The following is a 26,478-nucleotide window of genomic DNA, read 5'->3' as shown; positions in this document are numbered from 1 at the left end:
ACGGCATCTTCTCTCTATCACTGTACTTTTCATACCTTTGGAGCTCTATCTTTAAACATGTGATTATGATTATTCATGTTTTGCATTCTTTTCAATTATTTTCTTTGACTTGACTGCTTTGCATATGATGCTTAGCCTCCCTCAATCCATCTCGCTGTTTTCAACTCTGTAATGATGACTTTATGTACCTGCATAAACCGGAGTACAGCTGTTAGGGTTTCAAGCACATCCTCATCCTTGACACCAAAAGGTTGCGTTGAGCAGGCTTGCTGAGAAAGAACCCCTCATCTGTATGGTGCATGTATGGTGGCAAGAAGCAAGGGGGGCCCCACATAATCCCCCATTGAGGACCAGACAGCACCAACTGGACCGGGCCACGTGGCTTTGTCTTTCACCCTTTCTTTTGGAGGACCAGCTGTGGTCTGAGCGTGGCGAGTGTCAAACCCAGTGATGCTGCTGCTATAAATATGAGTCATTGAATGGATGGAGCGTGAGTTAGTGACAGCTGTATGCTGGACCAAGGACACGCTATCTTGGCACCATTGAAGGGAGACGGTCCAAATAAGGTCAACACAGTACGAGAGATTGCTACATACTTTTATTACGATTTTAGTATATTTAATATGATCTTATTGTATTTACAACCAGATGTAAGCAAAGAAGTGGAAAGTTTTGTCAAACTTCTGTGGTTTATTTGAAGTTAAAGGGCAGATATTACATTTTAGAATCATAAAACCTAAAAATGTTTAAAGTGTGAAAAATCCATTTCAATCTACTTTTCTACAGTTAAGTTGTACCCTATATCAATAGTTCTATTTTGTATGTACCATCTGTCAATGCAAAACATTTAATGATTTCTGTTGATCATGTGAAATAAATAATCAGTCTTGTGAAACATGTTTGAGCCAAATGGAGAAGTGTTCTGACTGCAGTTGCAGTTAGCTTATATATTCGTATTTTCACTTCCATTTCATCCATAGCATGTAGCATTAGCTCGAAGGGACTTTTTTGGTCAAAACAAGTGATTGTTGTGGGGAAATTAAACGTGCTCTGTTGTAAAGTGCCTGTAATTCATCACAGTGGCAAATGACCACAAACAAAAGCAAAATTGTTATTCATAACCCTAAAATTCCTTCATATAGATGCAATTTCTGGTCTGGTTCTGACCAGCATTGTTGCTCTGATGTGTACAGCCATAAGTCTCCACTGAAGATTCCTCACTGAATAAAAATCTATATAAATATAATTTAAAAAAAATTCTATTTCAAGCCATCCTTTATTATTGTTACTTTGGTCTTCAGTGGACATTACATTATGCATTGATTTGGTGGCTGAAATGTAACACCACTACTAATGGATGACTGCCCTTTTTTTCTCATACTGAAATTAATATAACTATCGTGATCTATAGCTATGAATACCACTGAAACAGAAAAGTTGCAAAAATCATGATTATATGTCCTTTGAAATATTGTCTCAGATTTCCTGAAAGTCAAAAGAATGGCTCCTCCAAACATTAAGTGGATGATAACAATATGCATGTGTAAGCCAGGGGGGCAAACTAACAATGCGTATGTGTGTGTGTGTGTACTGTCTGTACACAAGTGTGCGTGCGGACATGTTTGTGTGCCCTTTTCAAAGTGTGACCACCTGTCCTTTGTTAAGAAATAAATAAATAAACACTGGCCCCACCAGCTGTCCCTGGCAGTCCGTCCCTGCAGAGGTCAAGGGCTCCCACCGCTGGCCTTGTTGAGGTGGTGGACACTTACAACTTTCCTCTCAACTTCTCTCAAGTACCTCTAAACACAAACACACACACCCACACATTGGAGCACACAAAAAGAATCAGGCTTTGAGCCTTGGAGAGGAATGTTTTATTACTCCGTCGAGTTGCACTGCACATATCCCAGCTCGTCACCCTGCAGCTAAGCCCCATCACGTGGCCCCTGCTTTCCATGTGAATGTGTTGGTTCATAAGAAATGCACACAGGCAGGAAGTTTAAGCCCCGGATCCCTGAAGGCAGATGTGAGATGTTTGGTGCCGGTGAGCGCTCTGAGGCCTGTTGCTACTGTGGCTGCTTACAGTAACACTGAGAAGGGCCCTTATTTACAGTGCCATAAGCTGGCTAAGGCTGTTGGGGTGGCTATGAATGATCTTGGGAGGACATTGTTTTCTTTATGTTGGAGCTGGCTGGCTAGCGCCGCCGTGTCGTCTGTTTGTGTATAAAGTACGTGCTGGGGAGCTGGGCCAGACAATAGCCCGGCTGAGCTACTACCCACGCACACAATAGAGCAGTGGGATGAGGCCGTGGTTTTTTGGGGGCTGTGGGGGTGGGCAGTTCTGGGCGAGCTGGATGCGGCCCTTGTCTATATGGCGTTCCCAGAGTGTGGGTGAGATGGGATTTGGGGGAGGGTGGTGGGAACCCGAGCACATCCCGATTGGGATCACGTCGCAAAGCAGCTGGATTTCTTTCATGGTGCAGCAGGGAAATAATTAAAAGTCCTTCGTATTGAAAATGTTCAGTGAATTGGCATGAATCTCCTTAATTAGACACCCATTTGGTACGAGTGTGTTTACACACAAATAATGTGTGTAATCAAGTCGAGTTTTGGTAAAAACTAAATAGCAGTCAAGTGGGTTTGTTATGGAGGTTTTATCTCTTCTTCAGTATATTGGAAACAGGTCAGAAACAATAGGAGCTCATCTTGAAACTACTCTGTCCTTGAGGTCAGTTTACGCTTTCAGACAGATAGGGCCTGTAAGACCTGAAGTATTGTCACACTGTTTTCTCTGTACACACTGCAGTGCTCCATACACACAGAAACCACTAGTGTGTCAGACAAGGACTTCTCATTGACATGCAGTGACACCCACCTTTATTCGCACCCATAGTGAAAATGTGTAAAAAGCCTTAAAATAAATCAATCTTTTACTGCAGTGGTATAATCTTGAATTGTTATTTCTTTTAATCCAGTGTAGTACATTTATTCAGTGGGCAAAAGGTTCAGTGTCAAGATTTTCTTTTTTTTATGAAACCTTCACTGGGATAGAAATATGACAGCAGAAAGTCACATCTGTTTTAGAAAAAAAAAAAGTCTTTCATGCTTCCTAGAGAACTGCAGCCAAGTGTTGAGTTTTTAAGTGATACTAGAAAGAAGACTCTTCACTCCTACCATCACAAACATAATCTCCTCTGGTAATTTACCTGGAATTGTTCGCTAGAGGAGACTAAGAGATTTTTAGCAAAAAACAACAACAACAAAAAAACGGTTCAGGTGTGAAAAAAAATATGAACGTGTGAAAAAACTCCTAATTCACATGGTTAAATATGGAGGATATGTGAAGCTGTGGGCCTGTTTCTCTTCCAAAGTCTATGTGAACTTTGTAAAATAAACTGCATTATGAATCATTGAAATAGTAAGACATTTTAAATTAATATCAGGTGAACTGCCAGAAAATTAAAAATGAGTTGTCTTTAGGTCTTTCAATGGAATATCTATCTAAAAGTCTCCAGATTAATATAACAACTAAGAAACAATCTAAAAAGATCATAAGAGAGGAGTCTGAATTGTGATAAGAGAAACAAAAATTCCCTATCTGCGTAAGCTCTGACACACATATTTCTTGTGAAATATTATGGTAGAAAATCTGCTTTGTTGTTGTTTTTTTAATCAAAGTTAGCTGATAATCAGCTGGTGTGAAACTGCTTAAAAAGGGAACGAGGAGGTGGGGAAACAAAATGATTGCCACACAGACAGATAAAGTTGTTCCATTTAATTCTATGTAGAATCTCAATAAAAGACCTAAATCAAGATTGTCACATTTTCACAGCACACTCACACAGTCACACTCCAAAAACAAAAGCCCAAACAGAGAAAAATGCACAATTAAAGATCAAAGTAAAATTGTCTCAGTATCTAAGCAATGCCAATTCTGCACAAAGATTGTCCTCTAAATCTCTACACCGCTAACACTGAAGCAACTGCTCGCTAGAAAATATACTTTCATTTTAAAAATTATATTAGATTCTAATGGCACTTCTAAAAAGTCTATTGAAAATGTATGTGTTTGACATGTAGAAGTGTTTTGTTTGTTTTTTTTTTGCTCAAATGAGCCAAATCAAAACCAAGAATAAAATGTCATACAGGAAGCATATGAAATAAATATTTTTCATGATTATTCACAGTTGTAACCTGCAGAGGACACAATTCCAGTGATTTGCTTTCGACTTGAAAGACATACAGCATGAGGGGCAAACATATCCCTGTTTCAAGAAGAAGAAGAAAAAAAATCTGCGTTTCACATTCAACAGTGACATAAAAATAAAAATACAAATGAAACAGATTCATTTCCAGTAGTATTGGCTTAAAAAATTAAACACAAATGTGACTTCAATTTAACACAACCACAACTACTTTATTCACAAAATTTCAACCCCCTTGGTTTAATCTCTCACAATAAATCACTAATGAATGCTTTTTAGTTTTGCCCAAACATTTTATCTAAAAAAAAAAAAAAAGAAACAAAAATACTTAAATATCTTAATATCAGCAGGGCATTGTTTCTGTAAGGCAAAAACAAAAGATAGAAATTAAAAGATTTTCTCCAGATGCAGCACCGATTTGTGTGTCTACAAGGCACATTTGGCGATCATCCTGGAGGTATAAATAAAAACAGCAAACAAAATCAAGAATTTTTTTCTCATTTTTTACATGTTAGTTATTCTACCGCTGTATATTAGAGGATCAGAAAGGTTCCTTTAAAAAAGGAAAGAAAATCTACATTCCTTTGTGCTCCATTTCAAATGAACTTTACCAGCACTTATCAGAAGTGATGTGTGTGAAAAGGAGTGTTTTTATTTCATTCAAGCATCACTGCTGGGTTTGAATCGGGGGGAAAAAAACAACAGACTCTTGCAATTCCAAGCAAAATCCTCCTCCTTACTCATTGTAAGAAAAAAATGCCAATAGCTGTTTCTGAATTCATTTGATTTTCTCTAAAGACCAGAAAAAAAAATTAATCAGGGAACAATGGACATTTTTCCACCACATGCTTTGAAGCCTTCAAACAATGCACCTGTTTACTGTCTGCCTTTGCTAAATACATTTCTCACATTCCACCGGTTCCATTCAACCCAGAAAAAGTGCAAAAAGAGGCCTGAAGTGCCTTTTCTCCCCATAGCTTTGGAGAGCACAGAGATACACAATGATCCCTTGAGAACTACCTGGAATTGGAAAAGAGGTGAAGGGGGCGGATGGAGGGGGGACAATGCCTGTATTGTCTGGTTTCTATAGGTAGCCAGTAGCGTATCGGTGCGGCAGTGCTTGTGAACAACTGTTTCACCTGTCAGAGCAGAAGTCGGAGCACTACTAAATGATTTGTAGCTAGAAGGTGGAGCTCAATAGACCCCTGGACGTAGGGAACGAAACAAACTCTGAAAAAGATGTGTCAACTCACACACTTTCTGATATGGGGGGAAAAACAAACCCATTTGATAAATATAATATATATTTACATTAAATACACAAATAGTAAGAAATAGCAGCCTAGGCAATAGTGTTGAAATTATATGCATGCTAAAAAGAAGTGCTTCTCTGTGTTCCATGTGAGACATATGGAAAACTCTGGAGAGATTTTCCAAAACATTATATATTAAAATACGATTACAGTAAGTTGATTTGCACAGAGAAAAAAGAAAAACAAAACAAACCGACAGACCCAACACCAGTTAATGTGTACCAAAATCGCTAGGCAAAAAAACAAAAACAAACACCTAAAAGTAAACCCTGAACCAAGTCCAACTAATAAATAAGTTCTGATCAAGTCTTTTCAGGACAGATTAGATGAATATTTTGAACTTTTAGTGCTACTTCCAAGTTAAGAATCCATAACAGCACCTATGCATAAACAAACAGAACCATTTCCTGCCCATAAAGAGATGAAGGCTTCATCAGTAGTAACTTAGATACATACAGAGGTGCAAAACAAGGAGAAAATTCAGTAGGAGCAGCTAAATGGCAAATGTTTAATGCTTTCTAATTTTGATTCCGCACCATCAGTGTACCTTTTGTATCATACCAAAAAAATAACAAGGTCTTTTACCAGCCAAATAACTGACCCAATAGAGTCAATAAAACAAACCAGATTTATTTTAGAACATATTGCCTTCTTTCAGTGACTGGCAATGCTTTTGGATAAGTTTTTTAAGACACTTGCTATTACTTGGCATTTGAAGATAATCCACGTTTTTTGAAGGCTTCAACAGTTTAAAAAATAAAAGCATAGCAACATGTGCTAATTTAGGAAGTACACTAGATTAAACATTAGGAATTTCATTAGGAATTTCATTAGGCAACAGTGTTACAGTCGTTAGTTTAATACCTTTCTAGAGATGCACTGAGCTGAAAATCAGGCAATTTCCCTTGATCAGATCTGATCAGATCGGATAGTTGCATACTGTAGAAAATCAGTTTTCCCCCATATTTATTAAATGGATATAAACATTTTTGGTCTGTCCCATTTTTGCATACAAAAACAAGACAGACTAACTGATTTGTGATTATTTTTGTGCAGATGATTTAACTCGTAGAATTAATTAAAAAAAGCGAAATTCTTCCATAAAATATCTTAGATGGATACATTATATTTAGTCTCTGATTATGACAATTTAAAGGACTACAGATGCACCGATCCATTTGGGCCAGACCCAGATATCACAAATGATATCTGGCCTGGATCTGCTCAAATTTGTAATAAACATGTCAAACATTGAAAACAAATCTTTTTTTTTTTTTTTTTTTTTTTTTGCAATTCATCAAATGCATTAAAACTAAAAAACATTACAGGCAGTTTGTGGTTTGTGATATCCTTGTATAAGAAAAACAGACTAGACGAGCCGTTTTTGGGTAGGTTATACAAATAATCCTGCTGTTGTCTGCTGCCTATAGAGAAACTTCTCCAATTAAATATTTTTGTTGAATGGATTATATTTAGTGTCTAAATATAATTTAAATTTCTAGCGACAAACCAATCAGTCGCTAGCTGAAAGAGGCCAGTTTCCCCAGTCTTTTCTTACTGGTGGTCAGTAGGTCAAATAATGAGCTTTTTTTTCCCCCCTGCTTAATAAATGCAACTAAAAGTGTTCTATGTTTGTAAATGCTTAGACAGCATTTGCTTTGGTGCACTTTGTTCAGTTTAATTCAGAGAAAAATACAGATGTTAAGACTATATGCTTTGATCAAAAAAATTTGGATATTTGTATAATCCTCTATGTTTTTGTTAGACTACTTGTACTTCAGCGTATTATAGTTCTGAATGATACAAAATAGCTGACAAGAATCAGTATTGACAGACCTTGTGGGAAAACTGAAAACAGTATTGATCAAGAGACACGTGATCGGTGCATCTCTGCTACTTTTCATCTCTGTTCCGTCAATAAAGAAGCAAATTTAAGGCCAATCCACCAAGATGTGCTCAAAACTAAAGGAGCTGGAAATTTAAGCCATCAAAAAGGCAAAAGAATACATATGATGGCCTGCATGCTTCGTTTCATACAACAAAAAAAACTTCATTTCCAAAACTAAACAGTAAAAAGTCAAACTTCCAGTAGTTAAACGTCATTCATTTGTGTTTCTGCTTCATGATAGCATAAGGGCTACAAAAAGCCCCAAAATAAATAAGAAAATAATGTAGGCGCTTAAAAGAAAATCATATATTGCTACTCACGGACGGTTCTGATCTCCCATGTGCACAAACAAAACCCATTCTCTTTCTCTCTTGACGATTGTGTGTAAGCATTACGCATTGCCTAAAGGATTTGAACCTTTCAGCAAATATACTCAACAGATTGACAATAAACAACACAGAAAATATCAAGTGCATCATCTGATTTGTTGAACTCTCTCTGACACAGATCCAGTAATCTCAGCAGCCTCTGACATAGTCCAGCACAAGAAACAGCTCCAGTTTGAAAGTTGCTACATCTTTATAAACTCAAGATATGTCTTTATAAAACTGTCAACTTGTGTATAAGAACAGCAAAAATGGTTCAGTAGTAGTAGTCAGTGTATGAAAGGACATTCTGTCTGACATGGCACTGGTGAGAGGTGTTTTATCCAATGGCAAGAGTTTTGACAAGGCCACAGTGAAACTTCCTGATGTGGCGGTAAAGGTCCCCAGACTGGGTGAAGCGCCGCTCACACCATTTACAGGCGTGAGGCTTCTCACGCGTATGAACCACTGCGTGCCGACTCAGGTTGTGGGAGTACTGGAAGCTCTTGCCACACTGGCCGCAGGTGAAAGGCTTCTCTCCAGAGTGGGTGCGCTCATGGCGTTTCAGGGTGTACATGCACGAGAAGGTCTTGTTGCACTGCATGCACGTGGGGACGGAACCGTCCGGGGACAGCTTGGAGCGGGCGCCGTCCTTCTCACGGAAGTGCGAACTGAGGTGCAGCTGCAGCACGTGGGGGCTGAGGAAGACTTTGCTGCAGAGGGGACACACACACACCTGTTGCCCCGGAGGTAGAAGCACCCCGCTGGAGGTGGAGATGTCGGAGGAGGCCAGGTCGTCCTCTTCCTCTTCTTCGCTGTTCCCCAGGAGCCCGCCCCTCCTGTCCGGCTCGCTGCCTGGGGCGCCCTCCCGCCTCCCGCATGCCTCCCCCTCCTCGTCCATCAGGTCCTCCTCCTTTGAGAGCAGGGCGGCTGTAGCACCGTTGTTGCCTGGGAAGAGGGCAGCGAACCCTGTCACCACTGAGCTCCTGGCACTATTCCCAAAGCGCTGGCTCTCAGGGCTCATCGGCTCACTGTCCTCCTGCTCTGACAGCAAGTCGTGTTCGTCTTTAACAAGTGGCTCAGTGCCCTGCTGCTGGCTGTCGAGGGCCAGCTGTCCCGAGACGTAGGAGGGGTGTAAGAGATCTCTGCTAGACAGAGGCTTGAAAGACAAATCCAGCGCACAGTCCATGTCATCTGAAGCGCAGGACCTCTGGGACAGCAATATGGTGGAGCTACTGACATCAGCTTTTGTTTTTCCAGCTGTTTGGACGCAGGTCTCGGCCTCCGCTGACATATAATTGACACCTACAAGGTCCGGGGACCTGCCAGAGTGACCGTTCGCCTTCTGCCTGCTCTGCATGGACCTATCAGAATCAGTGACAGCCAGCCTGACTTCACAGTTGTCTGTGTCAAAGTCTTCTGCTGGGGGGGCCCTATGGAGCCCCTGAATATGTCGCTGAATGAGTTGCTTACAGTGCAGCTCACCATCTGAGGAGTTCTCCCTGTCTACGCAGCCAAGTCCCAGGCCCTCCCCTAACTTCTCATCCAGGGAGGAAAGTTCCTTATCTTTAAGTTTGCCTTTGCAGACTTTCACTATATCATACATGTGGAGGTAGCTGGCTGCGGCCAGAACATCCTCCACGGGGAGCGCACTAAACTCCAGCTTCCCCTCATACATAAATTCAAGGAGGAGACTGAAAGCCGGAGCCGTCACAATGTCACTGTTGAGATACACAACGTCCCTTTTGTACAGCTGGTCCCTGTAGAAGAGGTGGAAGTACATGCTGCAGGAGGCCAGCACAGCTCTGTGCGCTTTGAACCGAGCCTCCCCGACGAGAACAGTGCAGTCACAGAGGAAGCCTTGGTGACGCTGCTGACTCAGGCATTGCAGCAACTGGCGGCTATGGTCTGGGAACTCCATTCTTCCTTCATAACCTGATAGAAAAACAGGAAAAACAGGATAGTGGATAAACCAAGCAAGGAGCACATAGAGGGCACAACGCAGAGCTTTAGAGGTAAACACGTAGTGATCTAAAGCACAGAGAATATGAGCAGCGATATGAACTAAATAGCACAATAACAGTGATTTTATAATACAACTAAAGTCACACATCCAATGGTAGATTCTCATATGGGTGATATGGCTCGTCACTAAACTAGTGATGGCACAAGACCTTGAAAAACTTTTAAAAATTTTTTTTAATTTGGTGAAGTTAGGGCAATCTTTACTCAAGACAGATGTAATAACTGCTATATAAAAATTTGTCAAACCTGGACACAAACATTCTACATTTATAATATTCTTTGAAATTAAACATTGAAAAATATATTCATTTGTTTGTCGATTGGAGAAAAACAAAATTAAAAAGAGGCACTTGCCCAGGGCATCATTAAAGCATGAATGGCCACTGCTTACAGCTTAAGATCTGAACACAGTTGGACAAAGATGCAAACGATTCTGGAGCAGAATCAAACTCAATACATGTAATAAAGAGATACATAAAACTAAATTCTAATGAGACATGAATAAGATGTAAGTGAAAGTGCTGTAGTAATTAGGATTTTGCTCTTGATATGTAGGGCATGGATTTATGCAGCACTAACCCAAACCCTACCAAGCCCAGGCAACGCAGAAAAAGACAGAGTTCTGGTGTTGAAAAGGCCATACTATTAAGGTAACATTGTTCTGTGTAGAAATAACTGTGGCTGTTATTTAAAATAAATTAAATGGTAAAACAAATCAGATTATGTAAAATATAAAGTTGTTGCATTTTTTTTGTGAATATCTAAACTGTCTTTTGAGGAATCTGTTCTCACAGTGTAGGTCACACACCCCATATTATATCTGTCCTTGTTTTTTAATTTTCATAATGGTTATGACGCCCTCTGACACAGCTACATCCTGGGCGAAGGGCCATACTGTCTATATCTAATCCTACAAATGCATATAAATCTAAAAATCTATTTACTTTTCTAAGATTTTAAATTGTCTTTATAGAACAAAAATTTTACATTTTGAGGCATATTTTGTGTGCTCTCAGGGGGGCCCAAACAGCTGCTTGGTCCGCTCATAACTTGGACCGGTTTTGAATTTAAAATTCAACATCATTAACTTAGTACAACTTTAAAGTTAATTATATATTTTTTCAAGTTTTGCTCTCACCCTCCCTTGATTCACGAAGTGAACGGACCCCCTCTAAATGATTCCCAAGTGAGTATCCCTGCGCTTCCACTCTTACCGGGGCTTCTTCGTAAGTGAAAAAAGCTGTTTACGGGACAACCAAGTGGGAATGCGAGTGGAAGAGCTCGTCCGGGAGGCTGAGGTGAAAAAATAAGAGCGGTGCAGAGTGAGTAAACTGCTGCTCTGCCTGCTAATTACACTGCAAGCTGTGGAGTCAGCTGCTCTGACATCACCGCAAAGGAAACGCTACCTCCAGCTGTGCTCCTCTTTATGCCATATGTTAACGCTGGGTAACGCAGTAAAAAAAAAAGCCTAAGAACTTAGGTTAAAAAATATATATGAATGTATTTAAAGCTGCTGCTACATTACACAGTATTTTAAACTTTTTACTATCGCAAAACAGCGTTTTAATGAACACTCAAACACGCGCTGAACTGGACGCACTTGTTTAAAGAGAATAAAAAGTATTTATAGAAAAACAGCCCGACGATAAGGTCTTATGATGCAAAATTCTTATTTATACGCGACTTTGTTTTACGAAGAAGAAAAAGGAGGAGAAAACTGAGCTCCGTGTCCGTACTGGGAGCCTTTTAAACAGCGGAGGAACTCACAAGCAGAAAGCCTACTGCGCTGAACGAAGCGGAGAGGGGGACACTCTTTTTTTTTAACTTTCGTTTTCTCCGTTTTAAAAAGCACGAAAACAACACACCCTCTTACTTACATGTATTACTGCTCCTATCGTCGTCTTTTTCCTCCCCTTCTACAAGCTCCGGGGTGCTCTCATGATGTACGGCCAGATGTTGGCTTCTTCTTGTCGTTTCTTGAGGCTCCAGTCCCGACCCTGGAAAGGCAGGCAGGCTGCGCTCAGCGCTGCTGTGTGTGTGTCAAAGCAGGTTGATAATGGCATAAGTCTCGCGATAGCACTCCGCCACAATAAGTTCTGTACTACTCCGCGAATTCACACAGCGGCAGCAAGTAGCAGAGTACTACACTGGAAGAGGGGAGGGGGCAGAGTACATTTGCTGTCTGCTTTAAACACCTGTCCCACGAACAGGGCTGGCTTTCAGCGTCATAAATCTCTTCTGTGTGGCGAACCTGGAGCAACTGCAGATAATTGTTTAAAACTAACATATCCTACAAAATTATTATGCGTTGCCAAATAACCATAACTCTAGAGATTTTTCACAGAAAATTGTACGTTTTTCAAATGTTTCACTCTTATTTTGCTTTCAGCCCCTTTTACTCTGATATTTTTGGGGCTTTGACACCCCAAAGGTCTTCTACAAGGCTGCCTTGTTGGACCCTTCTCCTGAATTAATTTGCCAAATGTCTGCACTAGCTTTCATGTATTTATTCAGTAAAAAGATTTTTTAGATGTGCAATAAAATGTTCATAAAACATCCTTAAAGTCCGAATTGTGTTCAGGATTCAAAAATTATATTAACTAAATTGCTAAAATTGTTAACATTTTAAACAAAGTCAATTTTAACATTTAGGGCTGCTGGGATGTATCTTAATTAATTTTTCAAACATTTTCAGGTTCCACACATTGTTATTCATCTACATTGTCTCTTAGTTTATAAACCTCTAAAATTGATTGAGGCTTCAGTTTTGTATTTGCTCAGGGAATTCCATCTTGCTAGCTCTTTCATTTTCTCAGAAATATCCAGTACCTTCAAAATGCATAGTTTAAATTTGATTAGTTTAGCAAGCTTCTCAAAAAGGTTGCATGTGGTTTTACATCTGCTTTTGGATGAAAGAAGCTATTTTCTGCCTCAGAGAAGTGATCTCTGTGGTATCTGAACCGATCAAAGAAGCATAAATACCTTATTGTATCATAGTAGGTCAGTGGCCTGTTGTGAACTCCTGGAAGTTGAATCCACTGATGCAGTTTTATGTCGAAAAAAAAATAAAATCCCTGGCTCCAAACCAAAAAATAGTGCTTTTGTTTCTTCCGACAAGACCAGGTTCTGAACCAGATTTATGATACAAAAGACCGCTTTAATAAAATTTTTTGAAAAGCAATGAGTAAAACCATCTTGAGTTTCCTCTGTAATCATTAAGGCAATAGGCGGTGACAATGTGAAGAAACAGGGGCTCGAAGTTGCAGCTGCTCATCTCGTGGCCCCTCTGTCTCCCTTCCTCCCTCCTCTGGCCCTTCTTGTGCTCCCCCAACTGCTTCAGTCACCTTTGCCCCATGTTCCAGCTGTCGTGCGCTTTGAAAGGGCCATTTGCAGCTCCTCGCAGCCTCCTGACACAGAAGGGAATGAGCAATGTGACGGGAGACGGCAGCCACTGGTTGGAAGGGGCCACCAGATAGATTCTTATCCCCTTAGTACTTTATTCCATTTTTAGTGTGGCTGTTACCAGCAGACTATAAGAACGAGACTAAACTTAACAAAAGATGTAAAACTAACAGAATCGTGATGAATTAAAAGTGAGGGTATGCAAAAACACAATTTATCATTCAGCACCAAAGCACAGAGACACAGTCACATCCTTCCAGGGGCAATGATGTGGATAAGAATAGGAGCCTTGGCCCCGTGTTTCTCATACCCTGGCAAACGTAGGCACCCAACAGAGGAGGGGTGTGTGTGTTCACAGGGCAAGACAAAGCAGTGGTTGTGCCTGGGGACCGTGGCCTCAGCAGAAAGAGGCTCGGCACGGTGAAGGTTCTCACACACTGGAAAAAAAAAAAAAAACCGACAGAGACAGAGAGAACGAGAGTGGGGGAAGCAGGGGACAGCAAGAACACTTCCTGGAGGTTCATTCTTCCTCCCTGCAATCATCAATGGCATTCTCCCCCTGACCCTCTCCTCTCCCAGACAAACAAAAGACCCAACATTCCAGTGTAGCCTGACTGGCCAACCAGCCAGCCAGCCACATCTTTCTCCCCGCTGCACCAATGTCTCACGGTGGCAGTGGGTTGAACTGTGGGTGTCAGTCTGAGAAGGTTTATGCTTCAGAAAAAAAAAATTGTCTCGCTTAATATCACTTTTTAAAATATACTTTTAGAAAATCAGAACCTGAGTAGAGCTATACCAGATGCTCACTGCAGATTTTCTGCACAAAATCTCTACATGCAGTGCCTATATATATATATATATATGTATATATATATATATATATATATATATATATATATATATATATATATATATATATATATATATATATATATACATATATATATATATATGAAAGGCACTGCATGTAGAGAGGCATGCCTCTCTCTCTCTCTTTCTCTCTCTCTATATATATAGAGAGAGACGCCATCTCTCTATAGCTATATGTATATATACATGTTGTTGCCAACATGTATATATACATATAGCTTTCCCTTAACAGTGGTTTTCTTCTTGCCCCTTTCCAATTTTCTAAATAATAGTGGTGTCCATTTATTTTTAAGGGCCATTTTATTAATAAAGAAAGTCAGTGCAATTGAATGCCTTCGTATGTTAACTAATTTGCAAAGATAACCTACTGTCTAATATGACCTCAGTCTAAATGCAGCTGAAATGTGAAGGTCTCAGGGATTTGATAGAGATTATCAGTGAAGAGATAAATTCAGGAAGACCAAGCAACAGCTCAGACGCATCAGGGATAAAGCTGGAGAAAAATTTTAAAGAAGAGTTAGGTTACAAAAGATATACCGAGCTTTCAATATTTCCAAATGTTTTTTTTTTTTTTTTTTTTTGACAAGATAAAGACTTGCGAAATATTTGACTACATGTGTAATGAATCTGGTCACTTTTTGAAATGACTCTCAAACATAATAAACGTTTTCATAACATTCTCATTTTCTTAAACTGTGACTGCAATCAAATATTTTAAGTACTAGGAAGTGGGAGCGCCATCAAAAAACAAAACAAATGTAAAATGTATGGGATTCCCTCTGTGTGCTCTGTTTGTATTATGACAGCAACAGCCAGGCAAAGCTGACTCATAACAGTGAGGAACACATCACAGAGTAAGTGACAAAATAAGAGGAAATGACAGTAGAATAGACTCGGAGATAGAGGGCACACAGACAATAAATGTTTCATCACAGAAGGAAGTCTAGTGGCAGTTGCTGGAATCCTGTCATCCACTAGTTACTTACTGCACTGTTGTGTTCTATTGTACTTCTACTACAACATTATTTAAACTTAACTATGTATCTTTAGAAGGCAGAAGAAGAAATAGGGATCCTCACCCAGGAAGTCATTGTGTAAGGATGATTTACATTTACGCAGTCTGAATCTCGTTTGCAGCACTTCAGCTTTTCACACAGTTGGAAATATGTGGGAACTAAGAAGGCCAACTGACACTGTTCTGAAAGTAAGCTTCATTGCTGGAGAATATCATCTGTTGCCAACATGTGTTAGCTCTAGGCTGCAGGCACTTCTGTTTAGCACCTAGAGTCTTTTAAGAATCATTGTTCTATAAATCCAATAAATACACATCTTCATTACTTTCACATTTGTTTTATTCTCTAAATGACAGTTCTTGTAATAAAGTTTATTAGGAATGAAATGTTCCATTTTGAATTGTTTCCCGTTTTTAATCCTTCCAAAAACAATTTCAAAGCAAAGTAGTTAGCACTTTGAAGCACAATTACAATGCTTTGTAAAAAGTATTGGTATCCCTTCAGTTTAGGGTAACTAACTAGAACCACAAAATTCAGTGTTTGAGTGAGATTTTATTTTTTTTAATAGTCAGAAACAAAACCGGACCAGCAAAAGTTATCACATAATTCTAAAAAAGAATAATTTTTAATGAAAATTATATTTTGTGAGTAAAATAGTAATTTGTTGAATAATTTCTAGTTATTCTAAATCATTTGTAAAATGTCTCTGTACATCCAGATATTGATATCTTTGTCCATCTTCCTTGCAATAAAGCTCAAGGTCAGACACGCTGGACTGAGAGCATCTGTGAACATCAGTTACACATCAAGTTTTTCCACTTATACTCACATAACAGGTCTGAATGCTGGCTGGGCCATTCTAGTATACATACATATTTTGATGTAATCTATTTTATTGTAGCCCTGACTGTAAGGCTACCCTGCTGAAAGGTGAACTTTCACCCAATTCTCAAGTCTTTAGCAAAACAGGCTCCCCCCGCCTGTACTTAGCATCATCATCAGCTTCATTGTAGCTGCTGAAGTAAAGCACCCCCTCAGCATGATGCTGCTACTACTATGTTTTACTGTGTTCAGTATGACACACTGACATACTTTAATTTTCTAAACCATTCCTATGCCTTTACACTGCCAGAAGACAAATTGTGCATTGTTAATTGTCCACTGTCCAGTATTTTTCTTGCTAGGTTTATTTGTGGACTCGCCTGTCAGAAAAATTTATTTCTTCCGTATTTGCTATATATCCTTAAGTGACTTATGAGAAATTTAAACATTATTCTAATGGCTTTCCCTTAACAGTGGTTTTCTTCTTGTCCCTTTCCATGAAAGTTAGAATGCACAACTAATAGATGTCCTGTTGAGCATCTAGGCCATGTTTTCACTGGCATGATTTGGTTGAAGATTGTACCAGTTGCTTTTTCTGATTAAATTCTTTCTCAAAATCATTCTTAAGGCCAAGTTAGTCTCCACAAATATGTTTTCTTTCTAAAGAGCACAACAATTAAAATACCAAAAAGTAACAAGTAACAGGCCCTGGAGCAGTTTTTCTTGATTTAGGCCTCACATTTTATTCTGTAGTTTCATGAGACATCAAATCACAGTATGCTTATTCAGATGAACAATTTGAAATTGTGGACAGTTGCTGAATAATCTCACCATTACATGCAAATATACAGTGCTGTTTGACAAAAGTATACAATCAGAATCACAATCAGCATCAGTGTCACATTAATCTGAACCTTTTATTGATGCTTTAAAACAATTATTTTTCGTTCTATGAAGGAAGGATTAGACAACATATAACTTGAGTAATTTTCAAAAATAAAAACTGGGTGTTTCTGTTTGACCTTATTGTGTATTTACTTTAATTTTGTATGTTTGTGTATATTTCCAGGATATTTATATTCTAGTCTTCTATCCTGCTTCTAGAACTGAATCAGTTAAATAAATTAACCTTTTAAAGATAAATTGCTGTTTTGAGATGCACCTGTATTACTGGGAAGTACCTAGCTGCTTAGATAAAACAGAGGGTTCATCGAGGCCAATGCACATGTTTTTTTCAATGACACTCCTCCAGTGAACGCGACTGATATGAGGTGGGCGGTAGGACCCGGGAGACGGCGCGCTGCCACAGAGGCAGAGCAGACAGCGCGTTTGGGAGGTGTAGTGGAAGAAAGGCAAAGAGAAACGGAGTAAATGAGAGCACTTCTGTCCACATTGTTGAAGGACTTACCAACTTAAAACACCGCCGAAGCACCAAACTATAATGAGACGGGCACACTGTTGAGCTGCTGTCCAGGTAAATGTCCGTCTTTTCCTTCGCATGGTTGTTTACAAGAGGCCGAGAGCTAAAACAGGGTAGGTCCCCATTGTACTTAACATGAGATGCGGTTATTCTCACCCAAGCTGCCCCGCTAGGCCCCTTTCTATCGCTAAAAGCAAACCTGGAGTTAGCCACTTTTGTGGCTTCTCTTTACCGATGGAGCTACTCCACAAGAAAAGTCGGCTTATAAATACAACTTAAATAATTATTATGCAGCATTTAAGCCACTTTTCGAGATGTAAATCACTCAGTTTATGACAATGACCTCAGCGAACACGCCAGAGTATCTGCTTTTGCCTGAAACTGTCCACCTCTGCTGGAAAAGTTGTTTTTGCTGGAGCTTCATAGCCCCGGGAGGCGAATGAAAACAAATGAGCTCAACAAGAGGAGGGCAGCTCATTCATTGTTTAATAAAAACGACCTCTGTATTTGTTTATCTACTCGATTGCCAAACGTTTAATCTTTGTTGTTCTAAATTATCACAGTAACAGATAACAGTAGCCCACCTTTGTTATGACTCAAAATGGGGCCTTTTAATTCCTTTGGTCCACAATTTAGAACTTCGGGGAGGTCTTAAGGAAGAAAAGTGGCCACAACAGGGTTATTTTGTAGTTTTCCACTCCAGTAATCAGTGCAATGAGATAATGCATGTTTTTCATGCCTTCACTGTCATTATCAACACCACCTACAGCAATGACAGTTGTTCGTCCCTGCTCTAAATCACTGAGTTTATTTGTGCGAGCGTGTTGAAAAGCATGTTGATGGAAGTTTAAAGTTACTATGCAGTGATTTCTATTTTTAAAACCAGCAAGTTTATGCTAACAATAAAAACAGAGATGGGTTATAAAGCAATGACTTCCACTGTTTTTATTTATTTTTGAATGTGCAGTAGGGGGAAGATTAAACACAAACTCTGCTATGTGTGTATTTGGGATAACATCACAATGGGCACAAGAGTGGAGAAGGCTGACCAATTCATACTCCATTTTATATCTCTAAACAAGCCATTTATTCACATTGCTGAAAACTTTCCATTACACTTAATATTTTGAATTATATCTCTCATGGATAGCTTTAATAACCTACTAGTGGTTAATATTGAGTCATATAGCTTGAATTTCTTTTAAATTAAAGAAAATCTACAAAGTCTAAAGGTTTTTTTTTTTTTTTAAAGCCAATTCCTGCAAAGGATGAGGCAATTTGAATACTATACATGTTTTTGAAACATTGAAGTTTTTAGACATATAACACACAGTTACTGTCAGACCAAAACCTTGCATCTAAAAATAAAAAAGTGCAGCTTGCTGTTCACCATGAGTAAAGTATAGAAGCTTGCTTTAAGTAGTTGCTTGTCAAAGTGGGTATGAAACTTGAAGGGTACGACTTGGTCAGGACAAAAAGTCCCAAGGTAGAAGACATCATTTCGAAACCACATAAAGTTGAGTACAAAATTAGCAGAACTGCAAAGGTGGTGAAAATGGTGATGTGAATGAAATGATCCGCACCCATAGTGACTACGGTAATATATCGACAGTGTGGCAAATGAGTTACTTTTGACAAATTTTTATATTAATTCTCATGCGTTCTAGTAGTATTTGAGAAGGGATTCAGCTTAATGATAGTTTGACTCCCCAAAGCTGTGATGCAGTGGATGGGAAAGCAGACTTGCATGCATTTATGCATTTATTATTTTTTTTTAAAGATATTTGTTTTCTGTGGATTTTTGCCACTTCCCAAACGAGTTAAAGCTATTCTCCAGGTGTATCACTTTGAATGGGTATGGGTTTTTCCAGTAACGTGGTACTTCCTGCAGTCTGAAATCTTGACTGCTTTAGCTCACCTGAAGAACTACTTTCTGAAGGTTAAATAATGGGATTTTATTTCCTTTTTCTTACTCCTTCCTTCTGTTGTTGACTGGAAGAATGGCAATGGTTTGGGCTGTACTCCAGGTGCATGCATGCTGCAATCAAGTGTTATAATTGGGGCCTGTTTGGTGGTCATTTTTAGTGGTTAGTAGCATATAGTGTTTTATTGCAACTTGATTACAGTATCAATTAAATGTCTTTAGATAATCTGTCCCTTGTAGTCTGTTGTGACTCACTTCACTCACCACTTTAATTTGTTTTATTACTCAACATTCCTGAGACCCCTGTAGTGTGATATACACCTTCACTGATGACTGAAACGTTTTGCAGCAATTGTTCAGAATACAATTAAACAATTTTTTTTAAAAACAAGTTATCTTGAAAAGATGCACATAAAGGGAAAATAAGAAAATAAATGTGGATGTGCACAAAAGAAGTGTGATTAGTTGCCAAATTCTTTTTATGATTTCACTAGAGAGTTGATGTCTTCTAGAGTAAAGGTATTCTTGATTAAATGAGCTATAACAAAACAAATACAAAAAAATCTAGCTTGTTGTTGTTGTTGTTGTATAGATTGATTGAATTTTTTGCAGTAGTTTGACAAGTGTTTTTAAAAACAAGTCTATACATCTGATTTAGGTTTAAGGTTGGATTTGTCCTAAACGTTTTCTACACTGTCATCTCCGTGTGTCTCCGTTTCCCAGAGTCGTAGAACAACACTGTCCCCAGGCATGCTGTACCCTTCATGCCTTCAAGTGACAGAATGTTTGTACCAGTCATGAGACTACGTCGGACCGTTTGTGTGTACGCAACGGGGGCCTGGCATGTGATCCGGCGAAGACGCAACAAGCTGGCGTAATGAAGGAGCCGGTGACTTGCTTGGCTCACTCAATGTTCTGTTTTTGAAAATACCAGTCACCTCCCACCCAATACCCCCTCGCAGTTGTGTTGACGTAAATGGTTACATGTGGAATCTGAGGAGTGTTGTTTGAAATTTTGATGCTTTAAGCAGACAAAATTGGGATGCAGACCTGCTTGGGACATGTGAGGTTTTATTAACTCTGCTTGTGTTCTCTTTGCCATTTGATTTGAGTGTGTTGCTTTGAAATGGGCTTCAGTTTGTCTGAACTGGTTAAAAGTAAATGCATTAACATGAGTCACAAAGGTTTTGCTTCTCATGTCATTGCAACACATCTACTTTTCTTTCATGGTTGCTCAGCTACAGTCGCTGCAATATTCTTATTATCAATGGACTATTTTCAGGGAACCTGAAAGAGGAACTTGGGATTATATAGTTGTTCATCTAATACCAGTTCCACTGTGGCATTTGAAAGCAAACAAGTGTTGCCTCAGGGGCTAGTTTCACTAATAGGTGAGATTATTTGATCTTCTCAATTCTTTGCGATCATTTTGGATAATTGTTCAACTTTCTGTAGCAGGAAGTCTGTCGCTGACTCATCTTGTTTACCTAGAAAACGGAGGAGAAACGGTTTCTATTGATCTGCGATGACGGAAGTGGTGTGGTGATGTTGGCCTGATTTTCTGCTTCCTGCCTGAAATGTTTGGGACCGTCCTGTCTGGCTCGCTGACAGGCTCGGTGTGTGGCATCTTCTGAAGCATGACACTGATTTGCATTGAATGGGGTGTCTCTTCCACCCTCCCTCTCTCACCACCTCCAGCCTCTTTCTACCCTCCTGAAGCTGGAGCCAGAAAGATGAATGATTGAAAACCGCCCCTGACATGAGTACATCCACGCAGGCAGGCGGTGGCCCAGAGGCCTATGGACCATGTGACCCGCTGTCGGGGTACTGGGTTCATTTAGTGGCTGCTGGCTGCAGCACTGGCAGCAGCCCAGCTTTTTCCATGCAGGCTGCAGTAGCAACAGGTCGCTGCTATTAAAACAGCAGCGCTCTGTTGTGGCTCCAGAGCCAGTCCTTGTGCATGTGTTGCTTCTTAAACTGTGATTCTGTGCGTGATTAAGTTTGTTTATGCGATATATCCCAGTGTGTGTATACTGTAATGTGTTCATGCCTGTGTCATGGAGTGCAGTCTTGAAGCTGAAAGGATCAGACGGTTTGAACAAACTCCAGTTTTAAGTTTCACTTGGTGTCTGTATTCCTTAAGTCTGTGCAAAAATTAATTCTGCTTATGATGGTTTAATCTCAATTCTGCTCACTTGTAGAAGTGAGAACAGCATCACAGCAGAAACATGTTGATCACACACTTAGTGACAGATGTAGTTAGGCTCTAGGCTGTACTGATATGACTTGTTGTCTGTCAATAGACACATTCACTTCCTGTTGTTTGGCCTCGCCAGTAAACTGAATGAGGCCAGTGAAACGCAGCTCTTTCTCTCTCTCTGCTTTGATGGCTTTTCTCTGATGCAGCTGCAGAAAAATTGATTTTAGTCAATGGTCAGGAATTGCCTGGTGTTCTGTGTGACATTTGTGTACGCAAGCATGCCAATAGATCATTGTTTTCCTTCTGCCCTGCATTCAAAGCAGCCTTTATATTCTGTAAAGTTGGCTTGAATGGATCAAAGTGTCAAGTGTTTTTGTAGTGATGGCCTGCAGGGTTTTACTGTGAGCTGTTGATGGATGACTGATAAGTGTTTTGGATTTTAGCCAGATTATCAGATGACTGTATGCCTTTTAACCATACATACTGTGCCTTGCAAATGTATCCACATCCCTTGAAGATTGAGATTTTAATCAAAATATGGAAAAGCTCAGAGTATTTAATCCTATTGAGTGAAACAAATTGGCAAGTAAGTGTGAAGCTAAAGCAAAAGAGATGAATGGTTTTGTAAAAAAAACTGAAAAGTGTGATGTGCATATGTATTCAGCCCCTTTTAAATAGATACTTTTAAACAAACTCCAATATAGTTTGATTAGTAAATTGAGTGATGTGTAAATTGATGTCAGTAGAAATATAGCTGTCTGTGAAGGCCACAGACGTTTGTTGGAGAACGTTGGCAAACAGCATCATGGAGAATCTTAACAATTATTATGATCAAAATATGTTAAGCAATTTTACTTAATAGCCATTTTTGTCTAATCTTCTTTGTGGTGCATTATGAGTCAAAATAACTTAAAAAATGCTAAGAATGTGTCAGGACTTTAAAAGGTAGGGAGTGCTACACATCTGGACATTCACTTTTATTAAAAATATTTTTCATTGATTAATATGAAGTCATTATCATTTACTGTTAAATAGTTATAAACAAATTTATAGTGTTTTTTTAGGAACCTACTTGAATATTTATAATAAATTGAGGTAAAAGCAGTTTTTTTTTTCTTCTGATGCATTACAAACTCCAAAATCAGTTAAATATAAAAAAAAATATTTTGGTAACCAACAATTAATTATTCCAAATATTAGGAACAAATTATTGTTCAAATAGAAGTGAACTATTTTTACTTTTTACGAGTATGCTCTTAAAAATCTTCCAAGACATTGAAAAGAACGAGATCACGGATACAAGCGGCCGAAATGGGTTTTCTCAGTAGGGTGTCTGGGCTCTCCCTTAGAGATAGCGAGAGAAGCTCGGTCATCCGGGAGGGACTCGGAGTAGAGTCGCTGCTCCTTCACATTGAGAGGAGCCAGTTGAGGTGACTCGGTTTCTGGTCAGGATGCCCGAGCCACCTCAAATGGTGGCTCAGGATCCTATTAAGTAGTCCTATTATAATGGGACTATTTCTATTACACAAAATCTGTATACTAGATCTATTACACAAAATCTCAAAGTAGATTTATGTTGACAATATTTGAAAAAGTTCCAGGCTTTCTGGATTCTTTTGCAAAGCTCCATGAACTGTCATATTTCTGGATTTCAGAATAAACAATGTGTCTTCACTCAAGAAGACATTTTGCGAATGTGATGTTTGTTTGTTTGTTTTGTTCTTCATTGATTAGATTCTTGTGATTGATAAATATTTTGAAGTTAACATTATGAACAAATTTTAGCATGTTGTATAGGTGAGTAGCAAGGCTAGTACAAGAACAGCTGTTTGTTGTAGATCTTAACCTTTTCTGTGATTGCCTTAAATCTGCCAATGTTTCCATATTTACCATGTTCACAAAGTCATTAAGAGAGAACCTTCCAGACTTGATGAACCATAGAAATGTCTAGACATAGAAAACAATTTCCTTTTAATTTGCTTCTTGCATCTCCATGCTTCTTCTTACTTAAATTTTTAATACTTACTCAAGAGTATTACCTTACTAAGATTACCTTTGATTCATCTTCCTTTAGTAACAACTTGCATACTGAACAGTGTTGTTACCACAACCTGGTAGTATTTTTAAATGGCGCAATTAGTGACTAAATAAAGGTCCAATTTTTGAATATTGAACCAGGTTTTTCTCGATTACTTTAGGTTATGAGATCTCGAGCTGATCAAAAAAGTCCAGGTTCTATAAAAAATAGTTACAGTAACACTTAAGTGTCAAATCACAAGCTCCAGATCTGATTACAACTACAGACTAATTTTATTTACTTGTTAACATCGCTCATAATATGTTAAACTTGACTGAAATTGTATTTTCCTCACCTCTTCTGCAATATGCCTCTTAAAAATCTTGCATAAACATCACTACAAACATTATTAATAATGTTGTTACAGAAATGTTGACTATGACACACTAACCCAACTGACTGAAACTTTAGGTTATAAACACTTGAGGTGTCTGAGTGGTTACCCGCGCTCCTCCACAGCTTGATGAGCAGCCAGACTTTTTAGTTTTGTTTTCAAGTGCCACCACTTTGACACAATAGATCTGATGTGTGTGAATAGAGAGAAACGATTCACATAAAAATATTGACTCCACTTCAGTAAGCCCAGATGTGTTTTCACCTTTAACCACACAAAGCTGGCATATGGCTGTGCTGTGCTTGCGTTTTAGATGCTCAGGCACTGCAGCAGTGCTTTGCATTGTGTGCATTTAACTTGCTTGTTGACAACTGAAACAGTCTCATCCATTTGAGTCTCTACAGGAACTTATTTTAATTTTCAATTTCAAACTTTTGAAAAGTTAAAGGATACATCCAGATTTCCGATATAGGTCTGAAATTTGGTAAGCTAAGTCGTTTGTTTGTTTTAAAAAAAATTTTAATTGCTTTTTTCATCCTTTTGAGAAGATCGCTGGTGGCTCAGAGGAATTCGGGTGCCATTTCATTTTGAACTAAATGTGCTACAATATGTCTTTAGGTTTATTGAGGATACAAACAAGAGCACTCTCAGGTCAGTTTGAAAGTAAGAAAAGGTCATTTACTATAGTTCTTTTTTCATATATATAATTCAAGTACTTCTTAAATGACGTCCTGGTATGTGCAGAAACTATAATTCACATGGATTCCTGCTGTCCACTGTACAAGTAATTAAACTTCAGACAATTAAATTTAGCAGTTTTTGTTAGTCATTCCATTTACTAAATTATGCAGCTGATAAACTGCTTCTGTTTATTTTGCAAATATTGCACTGTCCAAATGCACATAATACATGTTAGGAAGTCTCAACCACTTGAGTTTAGCAAAGCATTTATGCCATTTATTTACTGGCTGATGTTGATTTATCAAATTTTCTTTTAAGTTTTCCACCTCACTGGAAACCCCCTCAACTATGAATGTGTCTGTACTGCTTTGATCATATCGAAAGGATTTTAAACACAAGTAAAAAAAAATTTTGTTGCATGTTTTCTTTAACCCCTTTGGGTTAAAATTGCATCCCTGGATTAATATTTGAGGAAAGTTGTTATTGCAGCAGCTGGAAAATGTGAATGCGTTGCTATGCTAAAAGCTGAAGAATAAATTTTGATACAAAAGCAAAACAAGCCTGACAGCCTATTAAAGTGTGTAGCTTGTGTGAGAATGATTTGATGTCATCTTTTTTTTTTTTTTTTTTTTTTTTTTCCTTCTTCAGAGCAGCTCTGGTCATGCGTGGAGGGGAAAACTCCTGGTCTATCAGGAATGGTTATGCAGGTTGTGAACAGTGTGGAATTTTCCAATACGGCAGACTTCATGAATGCCAAAACACACTGCCACGTCATTTGAACCTTGAAATGTTGCAGGTTCCTCTTATTAAAACTACACCACTGTTGCTGCAGCATGTCCTCCTTTGGCTGGGCCATAAAGCACAAGGATCCTCTCAGTTACACTGCTTCCAGTCTGCTTTGTTGACCTGAGGGTTAAAATTTAGACAGATGGAAAAAGATCTTTCACCTCAACTTGGGGCTAATTTTTACATTTCCTCGAATAATAGGTTACCACCATTGAGAAGGCGGCCTTAAACCCCAGGACCCCATCTGCAGGCTCCTGCATTGGGCTGAGTGAAGGAAACAAAGTTGTGTCTCTCCTGGTGGGAAACCTGGATCCTCCATCTTGTCCACCAACATGACCAATGTGGTGATCGTCAAGGAGGGCTGGCTGCATAAAAGAGGTAAAAACACTGATCATGTGTTTTGGCTGCACATATCATTCAATATAAATATGCTACTTGAAGATAGTACTTGATAGGATTTTAAGGGCTGGGCAATTTGGCAAATAATTATATCATAATTTTTCTTTTCTACTTAAATCACAGGTTTTAAGTAGAACTGGGATTTTTACGTAATCACAGTCCAACTGTGATTAAGTGGAAATCATAGTCATAGTAGATTTCTACTTAATCTACTGTTCATCACAATCTCCTTGGGTTCATTTTTGAAGAGTTTTATGAGTTTGGACAATTTTACCAGCTTGTGTCATACAGAATTTGTTTTATAACATTGCCATACTAAAAGCTTACATTCTGTACATTTTGTCTCAAACTGATTTTCCAAAGTCAAAGGGATACATATCTTAATTTAAAAGGTAAACCATTATCACATCTCGACAGGGTACAGGGTGATGTTACTACATTGCAGTGATTTAATGTTCACAAACTTTGAAGTAGCATTTTATTTTTTGATCACTCTCACCAACACAGACAGAATGTCTTGTGCATTACGTTATATCTATCTGGAACAAATAACTTTCTGCAGTCCAACACATTGTCCACCCAACAATCAGACCATTCTGATTTTTACAAGGAAAGACGATACTGAAAAGCTGTTACATCAGTTTCAAAATATGCTATTTAAACTGTAGCATGCTGTATTTAATGCATAAGGTCCTTATTGTGAAATTTTGCTATCTCAACACTATTAATAACTTTTCTCTGACCCGAAAGTGTC

General features: G+C 38.8%; 2 protein-coding genes across 4 annotated transcripts in view; one reads left to right on the top strand and one right to left on the bottom strand.

Moving 5' to 3' along the window:
* Positions 1-3,760: 3,760 nt before the first annotated feature.
* Positions 3,761-15,214, bottom strand: zbtb42 (zinc finger and BTB domain containing 42). Of its 3 annotated transcripts, none has more exons than XM_044143255.1 (3): positions 15,148-15,214; positions 11,674-11,793; positions 3,761-9,706 (listed from the first exon to the last, which is right to left on the bottom strand). In XM_044143255.1, exon 3 carries the CDS (start codon positions 9,690-9,692, stop codon positions 8,112-8,114), a length of 1,581 nt encoding a protein of 526 aa, XP_043999190.1. In that variant the 5' UTR covers positions 9,693-9,706; positions 11,674-11,793; positions 15,148-15,214; the 3' UTR covers positions 3,761-8,111. The 3 variants fall into 3 exon arrangements, with proteins under 3 accessions (XP_043999190.1, XP_043999191.1, XP_043999189.1); XM_044143256.1 differs by lacking the exon at positions 15,148-15,214 and adding an exon at positions 12,779-12,796; XM_044143254.1 differs by lacking the exon at positions 15,148-15,214 and adding an exon at positions 11,011-11,089 and having other exon boundaries at positions 11,674-11,863.
* A 1,955-nt stretch (positions 15,215-17,169) lies between these two features.
* akt1 (v-akt murine thymoma viral oncogene homolog 1) overlaps positions 17,170-26,478 on the top strand; it is a 42,378-nt gene continuing 33,069 nt past the window's right edge. Inside the window, exons 1-2 of the mRNA XM_044142982.1 lie at positions 17,170-17,377; positions 25,527-25,703. Coding sequence (XP_043998917.1) covers positions 25,658-25,703 — 46 coding nt within the window. The 5' untranslated portion in view covers positions 17,170-17,377; positions 25,527-25,657. The remainder of the gene's footprint in view (positions 17,378-25,526; positions 25,704-26,478) is intronic.

The sequence above is a fragment of the Gambusia affinis genome, linkage group LG16 (genome assembly GCF_019740435.1).
Source record: "Gambusia affinis linkage group LG16, SWU_Gaff_1.0, whole genome shotgun sequence".
NCBI lineage: Eukaryota > Metazoa > Chordata > Actinopteri > Cyprinodontiformes > Poeciliidae > Gambusia > Gambusia affinis.
This window is presented reverse-complemented; position numbering and strand designations above follow the sequence as displayed.